We start from the raw sequence: 17,055 nt of genomic DNA on the forward strand, positions 1-17,055 counted from the left end.
TGATAACTTTCATTGTTACAAAAGCAAGTGAGCAGGACTAGGAGTATATGTCTGTTTTGCTATTTTGATTTTGTCTGCCAGTTAATACTACAACTGCTCAAGTCCTCACACTGCTCAAGCCCACAGAAAATAACTGTGTTGTTGAGGAGCAGGAGCAAATTGAGAACAAAAAGAGAATTTTGTTCTTCTCCTAAATGTTTTGTTTTCTTTTGTATGTACACGTTTTGTGAGACAGGGTCTCTCTGTGTAGCTCAGACTTACCTGAAAGTCCCCATTGTAGCCCAGACTGGCCTAGAATTCATGACCCTGCCTTTGTCTTTTCACATTTTTGAATTTATCAAATGAGACAATTTTATGAACATATAAAGCCATAAAGGTGTTCATAGTACATTTTTACCATTTATATTCTGAAGCTAATGTGATTTTTAAAGAGACTTAAAAAAGCACATGCAGAGCACTTGTGTGTGTCTTTGTTTAATTTGTAACAAAGCCTTACAGACAGGTGCAAATAGTAAATCCTCTTTTTCAACCCAGAACTTATTGGTGATAGGAGATTTTGGTGCATATAAGAAGGAATATAATTACTACAACAGTTGGCAATATGAGGCTTTAACTCACCCAGGTTGCTCTGAGAATAAGGTTGATGTAAAAAAAAAAAAAAAAAGCACATGTTTTATCTGTTTCAAAATTTCTGTATTTTCTTTCCTAAATCTTAAATCATGGAAATTTTTTGCGGATTTTTTTCTGCAAGTTTTAGATATGCAGATCTCAACTATTGATTGATATGGGGCAGTTCCCTCCCTCTCTCCTATACTATTACCTGTCACTTTATACTCCAGATAATTTTTACAGTGGCTACAGGGAAAGATTGAGTTGAGGGGATACTTGTGAGAACTTTTCTGTAAAATCATATGTAACCTAAAAGACTAATAACTTCTGGCTACAGAATTTCTTTAGGCTCTGTCTCTGTATTAGCATAAATATAAAATCCTAATGGCTTCCTGACTTTGCTGAAAGACCTCAGCATATTTCCCTGCCTTCCAGCTTAACTAAGCAGCCTCTTCCTTTCTCCTTTCTGCTTGAGAATTACTAAGACTTTAAATAGAAGCAAGCATGTGGACAAGGGTCACCAGCTACCTTCTATTTAAAACTCCTTCCAACCTGAGGGTCAGTTGGGGCCAAGAATAACGTGCTATAAAGGCCCTTGGGAGGATCAGGCCATTCTGACTTAAATGCCCTTTACCTTTGCTCCACTCTAGAACTCTTCTCTGTCCTGAATACTTGCTTCTGTCGTCCTTGTGAATTGGTTTAGACTGAGTAAGCAGTAAAAATTTATTTAAATAGCTGTTGCAAAGGGATTTTAATTCAGCCAGTCAATTTATGAGTATAGTGTATCTTGATCAAAGCCATCCCTTTATCATTTCCCCCTCATTTCCTCCAATCCTCTCCCTCTTCCATCCCCTCAACAGTAAGTTCTTTAAAAAGTACTTTTTAGGGAAGTGGCACTATGGTTCAAGTGGTAGAGCACTCACCTTGAGCTGAAAAGCTGAGGGACAGCCCAGGCCCAGAGTTCAAGCCTTATGACTAACAAAATAAAGGTACTTTTTAGGCAGTTTTTAAGCAAGGCCAGTTGGGCACTTAGGATCAAGCCTGCCTGAAAATACTAAGGTTGTACTGCTGTGACACATTTCTATTCCTACAATTAATTAATGGTTTAAAAAAAAAAAACAGTATAAAGGTAAGGAAATTAAGGAAGTTTGTATTCTAAGTATTAAGTAGATTCAGAATTCCTTGTAATGGGATTTAGAATTTCATAATGAAGGGTATATGGAGTTAGAAGCTTATTTATTTATTTATTTCTAGCAGTGCTGGGGGTCTAGGGTCCTACAATCTGAGCTTTCCCTTAGCCATGGAGCTTTATTTTTTTTTCTTTTTTTGTTTTGTTTTTTTGTAGGTCATGAGACTTGAACCCAAGGTCTGGCTGCTGTCCCTGAGCTCTTCCGCTCAAGGCAAGCACTCGAACCACAGTGCCATTTCTGGTTTTTTTTTTTTTTTGGGGTCCGGTCATGGGGCCTGAACTCTGGGCCTGGGCACCGTCCCTCAGCTCTTCAGCTCAAGGCTAGCACTCTACCACTTGAGCCATAGCGCCACTTCCGGCTTTTTTCTTTTTGCTTATGTGGTGCTGGGGAATCGAACCCAGGGCCTCAGGCATGCAAGGCAAGCACTCTACCACTGAGCCACCTTCCCAGCCCCCCATTTCTGGTTTTCTGGTGGTTAATTGGAGATATGAGTCTCATGAAGTTTCCTGCCCATGCTGGCTTCAAACTGTGATCCTCAGATCTCAGCCTCCTGAGTAGCCAGGATTACAGGCATGAATCACCAGTACCTGGGTCTATTTGAAATTTTAAATGAGTTAAAATCAAATGATATCCTTGAAAAAAGACTGAGCAAAGCATTGCTAAGAAAGGACCAGAGGTGGAGCTGAAATGGGAGAACACTTGTCTAGCCAGCACAAGATTTTTAATTCAAAACCCAGTACCGCCAAAAGGAAAAAAAAAAAAAGAATTTAGCTAAGTGTAGTAGTGTATTATATCCAAGAAACAGATTACTAGGGAGTTGAACACAGTAGCATCTGCTTAAAATCCTAGATGCCGGGGAAGTTGAGGCAGAATAACAAGCTTGACACCAGTCTGGCCAACTTAGCAAGACTGGGTCTTAAAATGAAAAGGGCTACAGAGGTAGTTCAGTGAGAGTGTTTGCTAGCATATGTGAGGCCCTGGATTCCACGTCCATTGCTATAAAAACAAAAAGGGGACTAGTTACTAGGAGTTTGAATAAATCAATGAATGGCTATATAGAAAATTAGCAAGCTTTTGTGATATGCTTAATTTTATTGTCTAATAGCATGTTAAAACTTCTTCCTGGGCTGGGAAGGTGGCTCAGTGGTAGAGTGCTTGCCTTGCATGCATGAGGCCCTGGGTTCAATTCCTCAACACCACATAAGGAGAAAAAGCCAGAAGTGGTGCTGTGGCTCAAGTGGTAGAGACTAACCTTGAGCTGAAGAGCTGAGGGACAGCACCCAGGCCCAGAGTTCAGGCCCCACAAATGATAAAACAAAAACAAAACAACTTTTTCCCGATTTAAATAGAGCTCAGATTGTCCCTTATGTGGTACCTTTTCTTCACAAATGATCACCATTCCCTGTGTTTTTTCAAGGCTGCCCTCGGAGCTGGCTTCTCTGACAAGACCCCTGCTCACACTGTCACCATGGCTTGCATCTCTTCCAACCAAGCCATGACCACAGGTATGTAAGGGTTCATGTGAATTTTCCTTCTTTGCCTTTACATGATTTTTGAAAAATTAATCTTAATACAAGTAAATAGTCCAGATATCTTTGTGTTTTTTTAAACATCACATTAAAATTTGGGGATTTTGACAGTGAAACCTCTTTGAACAATTAGAGTGCACACACACACATACATTGACAGTGAAACCTCTTTGAACAATTAGAGTGTGCGCGCGCACACACACACACACACACACACACACACACACGGAATGATAAGAATGTAAAACAGATCCTGTCAGGGTTGTGGGTACTAATAAAAGGGGAGAAGGCGGGGCTGGGAAGTTGGCTTAGTGGTAGAGTGCTTGCCTTGCATGCGGCCCTGGGTTTGATTCCTAAGCACCACATAAGCAGAAAAAGCCAGAAGTGGCACTGTGGATCAAGTGGTAGAGCACTAGCATTGAGCTGAAGTGCTGAGGGACAGTGCCCAGGCCCAGAGTTCAAGCCCCACGACCAACAAAAATAAATAAATAAAAGTACAGCATTTCAGGAAATGAGCAGTTTAAAAAAAAAAAAGAAAGGGGAGAAGGTGAACAGAGAGGGTGTACATGTGTTAAAATGGAACAATGAAGCTTATTGAGATTGATTTAGGAAAGAGGGAGGGGAATAAAGGAAAATGGCAGAGGAGATGAGATCTATAAAACTGCTCTGTACAACTAATTGATGATAACAACCATTACTAAAAGAGGGTTTTGACAATAGTTCTCAGAATTTTGCTTACTCTCCAAACCTGGGCCTCACATCTGTTGGTGTAGTTTCTCCACCAGAACTAGTCTGGCTGCAGCAGGGGTTGTCAGCCAGAGCTGCTGTTCTCTAAGACGATGCTTCAGAACCAAACTGGAGGCAAGAATAGTTTATAGAGAGTGAGGGAAAGGGTGACATTGTTCAAAAAGAAATGTGCTCTTTGCCTGCCTTCCATAACTGTAACCCCTTTCTCAATACATCACCTTTATAATAACTATTTTTAAGAATAGTTTATAGGGCTGGGAATGTGGTTTAGTAGTAGAGTGCTTGCCTAGCATGCATGAAGCCCTGGGATTGAGTCCTCAGTACCTCATAAACAGAAAAAGCTGGAAGTGGTGCTGTGGCTCAAGTAACAGAGCGCTAGCCTTGAGCAAAAAGAAACTCAGGTACAGTGCCTAGACCCTGAGTTCAAGCCCTAGGACTGGCAAAAAAAAAAACAAAAAAACAGGAATAGTTTATATCCTACAGGGTTTTAAACCTCCATGATTCCAATAGGATGCTTCCCCATGATGCTAGGATCCTGCTGCCCCCCCTCCAGCCCTGTTTTAGAAGATGAAGCTCTTCCATTTTCCCCTATATCCTTAGCATTCATTGCCAATCATTGCAACTTTTTTTTTTTTAGACAAACTTCAGTAAGATTGTGAGACATTGTGTAGCATCTGGCCTGACAAGGCAAAACAGTTGGAAGGAATAGCATCCGAGTGCTGTTTTATGTATCAAGGCCAGGTTGGGCAGCTTAGCTCATGGTGATGGAAGATGATGCCAGAGACAGCCAGAGGCTTCTTCCCTCTGTGTAACATGTGACAAACTCCCAGTTAGAGCAACAGCATACTTGCTGGTACCATAAAGAAGGAGGTAGGCTGCTTTAGATCTCAAAAGCCAGAATTTGTCTGGCATGTAGTAGAAATTAATATTATCTATAGGGGGGACAAGCTTTTCTAAAAGCTGGAAATATGTTAGATAGTCTGGTTTAGAATATTGTTTGTTTGAATTGACCCTGTGATTATATCAAGAAACTAATGTTCCTAGGTCCTGAATTAACTTTCCTCTGGTGCACCATGGTATCCCAAAGTGTTTTTAGACTTGTTTTTTTAGTCAGTCCTGGGGCTTGAACTCAGGATGCTGTCTCTGAACATTTTTTATTCAACACTAGTGCTCTACCACTTGAGCCACAGTTCTACTTCTGGATTTTGGTGGTTAATTGGAAATAAGAGTCTCATATACTTTCCTGCCCAGGCTCACTTCAAACCAGATCCCAGATCTCAGCCTCTTGAATAGGTAGAATTACAAGTATGAGCCACCAGTGCCTGGCTATTTATTTATTATTAAAAAAATTTTTAATTATAAAGATATTGTAGAGAGTGGTTACAGTTACATGAGTAAGGCAATGCTCATTTCTTGTTGAGCATTGTTACCCCCTCCCTGTGGTTCTTTTACTGTCCCTTCCCTCCCTGGTCTCCCTCACTCCCTTACTTCCCCCCCACCCACCCCCAAGTTGTAAAGTTTATTTCCAATATACTGTCTTGTGGGTTATTTATTTATTTATTTATAATCAGTCCTGAGGTTTGAACTTAAGGCCTGGGTACGGTCTCTGAGCTGTTTTGCTACTTTGAACCACAGCTTTACTTCCAGTTTTTTTGGTGGTTAATTGGAGATGAGACACTCACGGACTTTTCTGCCAGGGCTGGCTTTGAACTATAATATCCTCAGCTCTCAGCCTCCTAAGTAGCTAGGATTATAGGCATGAACCACTAGGGGCCTGGAAAGATAAATTTTTTTTAATGATTAAAAACAGTAGCTGGCCCGGGCACTAGTGGCTCTCCCCTATAATCCTAGCTACTCAGGAGACTGAGATCTGAGGATGGTGGTTTAAAGCCAGTCCTGGCAGAAAAGTTCCCTGAGACTCTTATTTCCAATAAATCACTCAAAAACTGGAAGTGACGCTGTGGCTGAAGTGGTAGAGCACTAGCTTTGAGCACAAAAAGGCTCAGGCTCAGGGACAGAGTCCAGGCCCTGAGTTCAAGCCCCACAACTGACAAAAAAATAAAAAAATAAATTATCTTGAGCTTACCTATTTAATATATACATAAGGCAGGCACACACACACACACACACACACACACACACAAATGAAAAGTTTAATTACAGATATCCCAAACAGAAAAATGTTAAACAATATTTTAATCAAAGCTTAAATGTCAATGACTGGTTATTTTCTGTGAAAGATGTTCATTATGTATATAACCTGTGCCCTGTAGCTGTTGGCCTGATTGCCTCTGGCCAGTATGATGTGGTTGTGGCTGGTGGTGTCGAGTTAATGTCCGATGTCCCCATTCGTCATTCAAGGAAAATGAGGAAAATGATGCTCGATCTCAATAAAGCCAAGACAATAGGCCAGCGACTGACTTTACTCTCTAAATTCAGGTTGAATTTTTTGACACCTGAGGTAAGACTTGGGAACTTTATGTAAATAGAGATGACTTACCAGAGTGTCCCTTGGCATAGATTAGAATTTGATACAATAGCATGGTCTCAGGCATATTCCAATAACTAGACTCTCTTGGTTATGGGAAAGGATAAATATTTGATCAAATGGGGAGAAGGGGAAGTGGTAGTTAGAAAATTTGACTTTGTGAGTTCTGTCTAGAGCTTTCTAGAGATGCCTTGCTCACAAGCTTCCTTTGTCTTATGATGTATCCCAAGCTGGCATAAATTTGTGGTCCTTCTGCCTCATACTCCTGAGTGTTGGGATTAGAGGCATGTGCCATACCTAGTTAACAAATAGATGTTCAGTTTGCCAAGTAATGCCAAAACTATCTTCATATCATACAAGACCTCTTAACAATGTACCTGCTTTTGATGTTTCCCTCCCTAGCTCCCTGCAGTGGCCGAGTTCTCTACCAGTGAGACCATGGGCCACTCTGCAGACCGACTGGCTGCTGCCTTTGGTATTTCTCGAATGGAACAGGATGAGTACGCATTGCGCTCTCACAGTTTGGCCAAGAAGGCACAGGATGAAGGACACCTTTCTGATGTTGTACCCTTCAAAGTACCAGGTAAAATGAGACTACTTCCTGTATCTTATTAGGGAGTTTTGAATTGTTCCTCCTGTTCCTCAAAAAATTCCTAATTGACTTCCAATGTAATAATTCAGTTTTGAAATGCTCAGCCTCTATCTATCTGTCTGTCTGTCTGTCTGTCTGTCTGTCTGTCTGTCTGTCTATCTATCTATCTATCTATCTGCCCTGAGGCTTGAACTCAGGACCTGGGCAATGGTGCTGAGCTCTTGCACAAGGCTAGCACTCTACCACTTTAAATCAGAGTGTCACTTCTAGTTTTCTGGTGTTTAATTGGAGATAAGCATTTGGACTTTCTTGCCTGAGCTGGCTTTGAACTGCCATCCTCAGATCTCAGCCTCCTAAGAAGCTATGATTACAGGCATGAGCCACCATTGCCCGGCTTTATTTTTATTTATTTATTTTTTATTTTTTTGGGTCTGGTCGTGGGGCCTGAACTCTGGGCCTGGGCGCTGTCCTTCAGCTCTTCAGCTCAAGGCTAGCGCTCTACCACTCGAGCCACAACACCACTTCTGGCTTTTTTCTTTTTGCTTATGTGGTGCTGAGGAATCGAACCCAGGGCCTCATGCATGCAAGGCAAGCGCTCTACCACTGAGCCACCTTCCCAGCCCCTGGCTTTATTTTTTTTAGCTAGTATCATAGGCATGTATCATCATTCCTAGATTTTGTTTCTGTTTTTTAGGTCTGACACCAGGATTCAAACTCAGTACCTGCTGCCTTTGTTCATTGGCTAGGGCTCTAGCAAGTGAGCCATACCTCCAACTCCTCTATTTATTTTAAAATCTGGTTGAGATAGGGGGTGTCTCATGAACTTTTGTTTTTTGCCTGGGCTGGCTCTCAATCTCAGTCTCCCAAGTAGCTATTATTATATACATGATTCATTGTGCCTGGCTTCTGCCCTCATTTTTTTTTATGGGTCGAGGGGCTTTAACTCTTGGCCTGGGCACTGTCCTAGTGAGGCAAGCACTCTACCACTTGAGACACAGCACCACTTCCTATTTTCTGGTGGTTAATTGGAGATAAGAAAGTCCTGAGCTGGCTTTGAATCATCATCCTCAGATCTCTGCCTCCGGAGTAGCTAGGAGCTACTGGCATCTGGCTGCCTCATTCTTAAATGTGGCCTCAAGTTGGTCTTTCGTTGTTGTTGTTGTTTGTTGTTTATATATAGTAACTTTTTTATTATTATAAAGTGATATACAGACAGGTTACAGTTACATATATCAGGTAAATAAATGAGGTAAAGAGTTCATTTCTTTTTGGACAATATTACCCCTTCCTTTGCTCTCTTCCACTTTTTCCCTCCTGTCCCCATCCTGCATTCAAGTTTTGATTGCAACACATATAAACCTTAAAAAAAATTTTTATTAGATCCTTTTTTTTAGATCCTTCTAATATCTTTTAGTTGCTCTTAGTTGTTCTTTAGTTGTTTCTGTTTTTATGCCCTTAATGGGGCTTCAACTCATCCCCTTCATCTCTAGTTCAGCTTTTTAACTTAAGGTGCTCTACAACTTGAGCTACATCTCCATTTCCAGCTTTTTGCTGGTTAAGTGGAAATAAGAGTCACTCATATTTGTCTCCCTGTGCTGGCTTTAAACTATGATCCTCAGATCTCAGCTTCCTTAGGTATCTAGGATTATAGACAGGAGCCATCAGCTTTCTGTTGCTTTTAGTTCTTAAGTACATGCCTATTTTCTGATTCAAGCTGGGCTCCATTGGCTCACGCCTGTAATCCTTGCTGACTCAGGAGGCTGAGATCTAAGGATATTTTGCTTTGAAACCAGTCTGGGCAGGAAAGTCTATGAGACTCTTTCTAAACTCTAACCAAAAACTTCTAATTTGTATAGATTCTGTATAGAATAGCCAAATGTGAATAAATGTATTAAGAAAATAGAATGTCTTTTTTTTTTTTAAATTAAACGATATGGTCTTCCAAAAATCTTCAGGATTTTATTTAAAATTTGATCATAGCTTGGAAACTATAAACAGCTCAGTAGTAGAGCACTTGCCTAGTCTACATAGGGCCCCAGGTTGGATCCTCAGCACTGGAAAACAGAAAGGCTTTCTTGTAGTGAAAAACTTCATTTGTTGTGGGGTGCTGATGGCTCATGCCTATAATCCTAGCTACTCAGGAAGCTGAGATATGAGAATTGCAGTTTAAAAGCCAACCCCAGCAGGGAAGTCTGTGAGACTCTTATCTCTAATTAACCACTCAGAAAACCGGTAGTGGCTCTGTGGCTCAAGTGGTAGAGTGCTAGATTTGAGCTGACAAGCTTAGAAACAGCGCCCAGGCCCAGAGTTCAAGCCCCACCACTGACAAAAAAAAATTTGTTCTAGTAAACAAACTACATTTGTTTTAAAGCATTCTCTGGAGAAGATAATACACTGCTTAAGCTTTTTAGTTAAAAAAAGTTTATATTTTTATAGGAAAGGACACAGTTACCAAAGATAATGGCATTCGACCTTCCTCACTGGAACAGATGGCCAAACTAAAGCCTGCATTCATCAAGCCCTATGGCACAGTAACAGCTGCAAATTCTTCTTTCCTGGTAACCATCTGTGCTGTTTGTGTTTGTAGGGAACTACCTCTAGCCTTGTTTTGGTTGTTTATTTGTTTTTGAGACAAAAAAAATCTCACATGGAAGTCCAGACTGGCCTCACAATTCTGATCCACTTCCTTCAGCCTTCTGGGTAACTGGCATTACAAGTGTGTGCCTCCATGCCTATACATATTATTAAGTAACATTATTAGTATACTGAAAATAACTTTATTATGAATCATCACCTGTTTTCGCATATTTTATCACCATACTATTATATACTATCATACCATATGTTTCTTTCAAGGTTGCTGACTTACAAAAGCATTATAGAATGTTATAGAACTTTATTCTGGTTTTGCAGTGTGTAGAGTAATTACTTTTCTTTTTGATTGCGAATTTTGGTGTTAGCAACTCTTTTCTTTTGAAGTAATGGTAATGGTAAAGGGCTTTTTAAAGCAGTGGTACCTCTTTCTCCCCTACTTCTTGTCTTTTAGAATTGCAGGTTTGGGGTATGGTCCAAAGAAGTAAAACTGTGATTTTTTTTAATGTTTTCATCAGCCCACCCAATCTTCTTCCATTGGTTGGCCTGTTACATGAAATCACCCAGAAACCATGGGTAGGAAGCAGCTGAGAAACAGCACAGAAAATGTAAAGATAAATAAGTGAAATAGATGTTTTTTAGAAATTCAGAAAATTTTTAATTTTCTGTGTCAGGCAAAAACCTTTGTCTTAAGTTAATTATGGGTACTTTTTTTTCTTTTTTCTCTCTGTCTTTTTTTTTTTTCCAGTCATAGTGCTTGCACACGGCCTCAGTGCTGTCTCTTAGCTCTTTCAGCTGAAGGCTAGCATTCTAGAACACTTTGAGCCACAGTGCCACTTCCAGTTTTTGAGTGGCTAATTGGAGAAAAGAATCCCCAGGGAACTTTTCTGCCCAGGCTATTTTTGAACCTCCATTCTCATATCTCATCCTCCTGAGTAGCTAGGATTACAGGTGTGAGCTACCTCTTCCTCCATTATAAAAATTATACTTTTTGAACATTTTCTTCTAACTTTCTCCTCCATGAATGGGTCACTATATATGTTTGAATTGTGACTTAATGATGGATAAATTAAGTAGGTTTGTTGGAAGAATCTCCTAAGTACTTGGAAGATGGTTGTCAAGAGCAGAAAGCCACAAGAAACACTAACATTTTTTTTTTCTGGTTAATTTCAGACTGATGGTGCTTCTGCAATGCTTATTATGGCAGAGGACAAAGCTCTGGCCCTGGGTTATAAGCCAAAAGCATATTTGAGGTAAAGTAAATGCTCCAGTGGAATGTCTCTGATTTCATTATTTTATTACTGAGGCTAACCCCCCTCTGTTCTTTACCTAGGGACTTTGTGTATGTATCTCAGGATCCAAAAGATCAGCTATTACTCGGGTAGGTGGCAATGTATATCCCTGGGCTTTCATCCAAAGCACTTGCAGTATTTATTACACAGACTTTAAAGGATGTAAAATCCTAAATTCCTAATTCATGTGTCGGGTTTTTTTCTCTTTCTTTTTTTTTTCTTTTTGTCAGTTGTGGGACTTGAACTCAGGGCCTGGGTTCAGTCCCTGAGCTCTTTTGCTCAAGGCTAGCGCTCTACCAGTTTGAGCCACAGTTAAACTTCTTGTTTTCTGGTGGTTAACTGAAGATAAGAGTCTCACAGACTTTCCTGTGCAGGCTGGCTTTCAACCTTGATTCTCAAATCTCCTAAGTAGCTAGAATTACACTTGTGAGCCACCAGCACCTCGCTTGTGGGATTTTTGTTTGTTTGTTTTTTAATAATATCCTTTTGGGGGAAATTTTTTTTCCATTTTTCCCTTCCCATATTTCCTTTTTCCATTTTTGGTTCTTTTTTTTTTTTTTCTTCTTTCCCAATCAGAGACCAGGACTTGAACTTCCTGTCTGACACTTTACACTCATTGGCAGACACCTTACCATCTGAACCAAGGCTCCAAGCTCCTCCTTGTACCTTCTTTATTCACTTGTTATATGCATATAACTTTATTCTTTTTTGTTAAAATATAAAGCATTTCTTTTCATATTGCTATACACTCTGTTGTAATCTTTGTTTTTCCTTTCCTTTTTTGTGTGCTGGGGCTTGAACCCAAGGCCTCACTTACGTGAACAAGTGCTATACACTGATCACATCCCCAGCCCACCTCATCTTCTTTAATAGCCTTTCATAAAAGCCTCTTGATACTGTGACAGTTTCTCTCCCCAACAGGGTGCTAGCCTCACTGGCTTCTGTTATGACCTTGAGACTAGCCAAGCCCTTTCCCAAACGTTACCCTTTTATTCTTTTTCTGTTTATATTAACTTTCATCGTTTGCTTTATTATCTATTTCCTTAACTCTCCAGTATAAATTTAATGAGGACATGTCGTTCAGTTCATATTATATATCCAACACTTAACCAATACTTGTGTAGTTGAGTGTTGAGTAAGTTGAGATTTTTGGTTTTTTTTGGGGGGAGTGGCGGGTGTCAGTCGTGGGGCTTGAACTCTATTGTCCCTGAGCTCTTAAGCTCAAGGCTAGCATGCTACCACTTGAACCACAGTGCCACTTCCAGCCTTTTTTACTGTTTATGTGGTGCTGAGGAATGGAACCCAGGGCCTCATGCATGCGAGGCAAGCACTCTACCACTAAGCCACCTTCCCAGCCCTGAGTAAGTTGAGTTTGAAGGAACTTATAGGCTAAAAATTAAAGTTTAGTTGGGTGTAGTGGTGCATGCCTATAATCACAATGCTGGGAAGGCTAAGATGGGAATCATAAGTATAATAATATAATTTTAAGATACTACTTTTTTTTTTCAGACCAACATATGCTACTCCAAAAGTTCTAGAAAAGGCAGGATTAACCATGAATGATATCGATGCATTTGAATTTCATGAAGCCTTCTCAGTAAGTCATCTGAAGGGATTATGCACTTTAAAAATATACTCCATGTTTGTGGGGAGTGGGTGTTTGTATTTTAAGTACTAAACTACATTATGAGCAGTGTTAGAGACTGAAGAGCTACCTATGGTGTTAAAAGCATCTGTTTGGAATAGAGTATAAACATTTGGAGATGTAACAATGAGTACTTCCTTCCCCCTCCCCCTCCCCATATAACTAATGTAATTCAATAAAAGTTGTTTTTAAAAATTTAAATGAACAGGGCTGGGAAGGTGGCTCAGTGGTAGAACGCTTGCCTTGCATACCTGAGGCCCTGGGTTCAATTCCTCAGCACCACATAAGCAAAAAGAAAAAAGCCGGAAGTGGCGCTGTGGCTCAAATGATAAAGCGCTAGTCTTGAGCTGAAGAGCTGAGTGACAGTGCCCAGGCCCAGGGTTTAGGCCCCACGACCGGACCCAAAAAAAACAACAAAAAAATTTTAAATGAACAAATGAATTAATTAAAAATATCTTTTGAGGATGACTTTTAGAGGTCCCTCAGAAGTACTTTAGTACTTTTAGGAAATTTTCGTTAAAAACTGACTTAAAGATTTGTCTAACCAACTGGGCGCCAGTGGCTCATGCCTGTAATCCTAGCTACTAAGGAGGCTCAGATTTGAGAATCATGGTTCAAAGCCAGCCCAGGCAGGAAAGTCTGTGAGACTCTTACCTCCAATTAACCACCAGAAAACTGGAATTCACACTGTGGCTCAAGTGGTAGAGCACTAGTCTTGAGCTGAAGAGCTGAGGGACAGTGCCCAGGCCCAGAGTTCAAGCCCCACGGCAGATTTGTCTAACCAGACTACACCTAAAAGAAAGCCTAGAAGAGCATTAGTAATGATCTTTCTTGAATTATTTTCTTCTAGGGTCAGATTTTGGCAAATTTTAAAGCCATGGATTCTGACTGGTTTGCACAAAACTACATGGGCAGGAAAACCAAGGTAAGTTCCAATTTTAAAAAATGTACTTGAGCCGGGCGCTGGTGGCTCACGCCTGTAATACTAGCTACTCAGGAGGCTGAGATCTGAGGATCGCGGTTCAAAGCCAGCCCGGGCAGGAGAGACCGTGAGACACCTATCTCCAATAAACCACCAGAAAACCGGAAGTGGTGCTGTAGCTCAAGTGGTAGAGCGCTCGCCTTGAGCTGAAGAGCTGAGGGACAGCGCCCAGGCCCAGAGTTCAAGCCCCACGACGGACAAAAAAAAAAAAATGTACTTGATAGGGCTGGGAAGGTGGCTCAGTGGTAGAGTGCTTGCCTTACATGCATGAGGCCCTGGGTTCGATTCCTCAGCACCATATAAGCAGAAAAAGCTGGAAGTGGCGCTTTGGCTCAGGTGGTAGGGTACTAGCCTTGAGCTGAAGAGCTGAGGGACAGTGCTCAGGCCCAGAGTTCAGGCCCTATGACTGACAAAAAAAAATGTACTTGAATTTCCAAAGCATGTTAATACTTCAAGCTTAGCTAGCTACCAATACAGAGTATGAAGGGGGCCAGGCACTGGTGACTATATCTATAATCCAAACTTCTCAGGAGGCTGAGATCTAAGAATCCCAGTTCAAAGCCAGCTTGGGCAGGGGAAGTCCCTGAGATTCTTTAAACACCAGAAAAGCAGAAGTGGAGCAGTGGCTCAAAGTGGTAGAATGCTAGCCTGGAGCAAAAGAACTCAGGGACAGTGAACTCAGTGAGTTCAAGCCCTGTGACCAACAAAAATTTTAAAAAAAGAATATGAAGGGGAAAGTGTCTTCTTATGAAGAATTTTATATCTCATTAAATATATTTCTTTCTTTCTTTTGGTCAGTTGTGGGGTTTGAATTCAGAGCCTTGCCACTGTCCCTGAGCAAAGCCCAAGGCTAGTGTTCTACCACTTTGAGCCACCAGTGCCTAGCTATTTTTTAAAGTCTATTTAAACCTAGACTCTGCTTTGCAGTAAACTTATGTATGATGTGTCTAAGATTAGTTTTTTCCCTTCTGTATCTTTTACTTCCTGGACTAAGAGTCTACCTGCTTCCTATGATATGTAACTTGTCTTTACATTTCATCTTTACTTTTGTGGGAACCAGGTTGGCTTGCTTCCTATGGAGAAGTTTAATATCTGGGGTGGATCGTTGTCTCTGGGTCACCCATTTGGAGCCACTGGCTGCCGGTTGGTCATGGCAGCTGCCAACAGATTACGGAAGAATGGAGGCCAATACGGCTTAGTGGCAGCCTGCGCAGCTGGAGGGCAGGTATGTTTGTTAGTTGTCTTTAAGGTATTCTTTTTTTTTTTTGGTGCCAGTCCTGGAGCTTGAACTTGGGATCTGGGTGCTTCTTTTGCTCAGGGATAGCACTATCTCACTTGAGCCACAGTACTACTTCTGGCTTTTTCTGTTTATGTGGTACTGAGGAATCGAACCCAGGGCTTCATGCATACAAGACAAGCACTCTACCATAAAGCCACATCCCCCTTTAAGGTATTCTTAAAGCAATATTTTTGATGACAGACAGAAAAAAAAAAGCTTATTTTGTGGGAGTATAGCAATTTTATTTTATTATTTATTTATTTATTTATTTTTTTGCCGGTCATGGGGCCTGAACTCTGGGTCTGACCGCTGTCCCTCAGCTCTTCAGCTCAAGGCTAGCGTTCTACCACTGGAGCCACAGCGCCACTTCTGGCTTTTTCTGTTTATGTGGTGCTGAGGAATCGAACCCAGGGCCTCATGCTTGCAAGGCATGCACTCAACCACTGAGCTACCTTCCCAGCCCCAAGTATAGCAATTTTAATTCTGATAGTATCTGAAAGGAAGATTTGAAATATATTTAGATCCAAGCTATTTTTTTCCTAAAATAATGTTAACTTTTTTTGTTTATAAAATCAGTTAGAAGCCAAGCACTAGTGGCTCATGCCTATAATCCTAGCTACTCTGGAGGCTGAGATATGAGGATTTTCATTGGAAGCCAGTCTGGGCAGGAAAGTCCTTGAGACCCTTTACCTCCAATTAAACACCAAAAAAAAACGCAAAAAGCCAGAAGTGGAGGAGTAGCTCAAATAGTAGAGTACTAGCTTTGAGCACAAAAGTTAAGGGACAGCATAGGCCCAGAGTTCAAGCCCAGGACCAACACACACACACACACACACACACACACAAAATCACTTACAGGGACAACATGCAGGCCCAGAGTTCAAGCCCAGGACCAACACACACACACACACAATCACTTATCCCAACAGACAGTAGTGTTAGGAACATCTCAGTATATTTTTTTCTTTAAGGATAAGCTTTTATTCATTTATCAATTTAGTATAGCACCTTAATCTATGAAATTTCTTCAGGAGATAAAGCTGTCTTTCTAGAGAACTGAAGGACTTTTATTAGGGAATTAACTTACTGGTGGATCACTTACTGTTGTTCAGCTGGAGAGATTTTTATTCTGACAGATGTTTTCCTATCTACCTCTCTCACATTATAGACCCAACCCCCTGCCTGCCACAGCATTACATTCTAGGAATAAAATCCAAAAGGAAGTCCGAGTCTAGGCTTTTTTAATTCTTTGATCCTGATATGAACATCCTTTGTTTTTTGACAGATTTTATAAATGTTGTTACTGAATAAGGTTAATAAATATGATATTTGAAAAGCATAAAGTCATTCATTTAAAAGAGCTTTTTCTCAGAGACTTTGAAACAATAAGGTGTCTGTAAGTTAGATCATTTTGGAATCATAATCAGGAACTCTGGTCGTATGTGCTGGTGTTTAAACCCAACGCTTCATACATGCTAAACAAGCACTCTATCACGAGCTATACCTTCAGCCAGAATGCTTTCTGACCTTTGTAACTACATTCACAGAAAACCTTGGCCATTTATATCTAGAGCCTTACCTCTGTGCCTAGTCCTGGGAGAGAGACAACTCACAAACAGCACTGTCCATAGTGCAGAGTCCACATGGCCATTGTTCTTTGGATTTAAATGTCTGAGCATAAATAGTATTTTTTTGGATGAATGATAATATCCGGTATCTTTCTTCTAGAAGATTATAGTATGTATAGTAAGTGAGGAGATGATGATCTGAGAAACTACATTAAACTCCACACTGGTTCATCAAAAGCCAGGATGAGTGTCAGTATGATTAGGGAGCCAGAAGAAGAATGAATTGGGTCAGAATTTTTTGTGCTATGTATTTTAGGATGTTAATCACATCCACCGGATTTCATCAGTAACAACTCCTCATCTCTATCCTGTCCCATAAGTAAACTCATATTAGAAATAACCAGAAATATCTCTACATATTCAGATGTCCTCAGGAAAGAATCAGGGACAAAACCTCCTGTAGCTGAGGTTGAGAATTCATGTTGGAGCATTAAAACACTGCTTTTTTTTTTTTTTTTTTTGATAGTCTTACTATGTAGTCC

At 40.6% G+C, this 17,055-nt stretch overlaps 1 protein-coding gene and 1 non-coding gene across 2 annotated transcripts in view; both read left to right on the forward strand.

Annotated features, from left to right (window-relative positions):
• The window catches only part of Hadhb (hydroxyacyl-CoA dehydrogenase trifunctional multienzyme complex subunit beta), a 32,932-nt gene that overhangs the window by 12,349 nt on the left and 3,528 nt on the right, over positions 1–17,055 (forward strand). Inside the window, exons 7-15 of the mRNA XM_042696690.1 lie at positions 3,217–3,304; positions 6,349–6,536; positions 6,966–7,146; positions 9,592–9,713; positions 10,921–11,000; positions 11,081–11,128; positions 12,549–12,636; positions 13,535–13,609; positions 14,727–14,891. Of these exons, the coding sequence (XP_042552624.1) occupies positions 3,217–3,304; positions 6,349–6,536; positions 6,966–7,146; positions 9,592–9,713; positions 10,921–11,000; positions 11,081–11,128; positions 12,549–12,636; positions 13,535–13,609; positions 14,727–14,891 (1,035 nt within the window). The remainder of the gene's footprint in view (positions 1–3,216; positions 3,305–6,348; positions 6,537–6,965; positions 7,147–9,591; positions 9,714–10,920; positions 11,001–11,080; positions 11,129–12,548; positions 12,637–13,534; positions 13,610–14,726; positions 14,892–17,055) is intronic.
• On the forward strand, positions 454–580 carry LOC122122563. The gene has a single exon (XR_006150172.1). It is a non-coding gene; the product is annotated as a small nucleolar RNA SNORA40 (small nucleolar RNA).

Source organism: Dipodomys spectabilis, unplaced genomic scaffold (assembly GCF_019054845.1).
Source record: "Dipodomys spectabilis isolate Male_0828 unplaced genomic scaffold, ASM1905484v1 ptg000210l, whole genome shotgun sequence".
Classification (NCBI taxonomy): Eukaryota; Metazoa; Chordata; class Mammalia; order Rodentia; family Heteromyidae; genus Dipodomys; species Dipodomys spectabilis.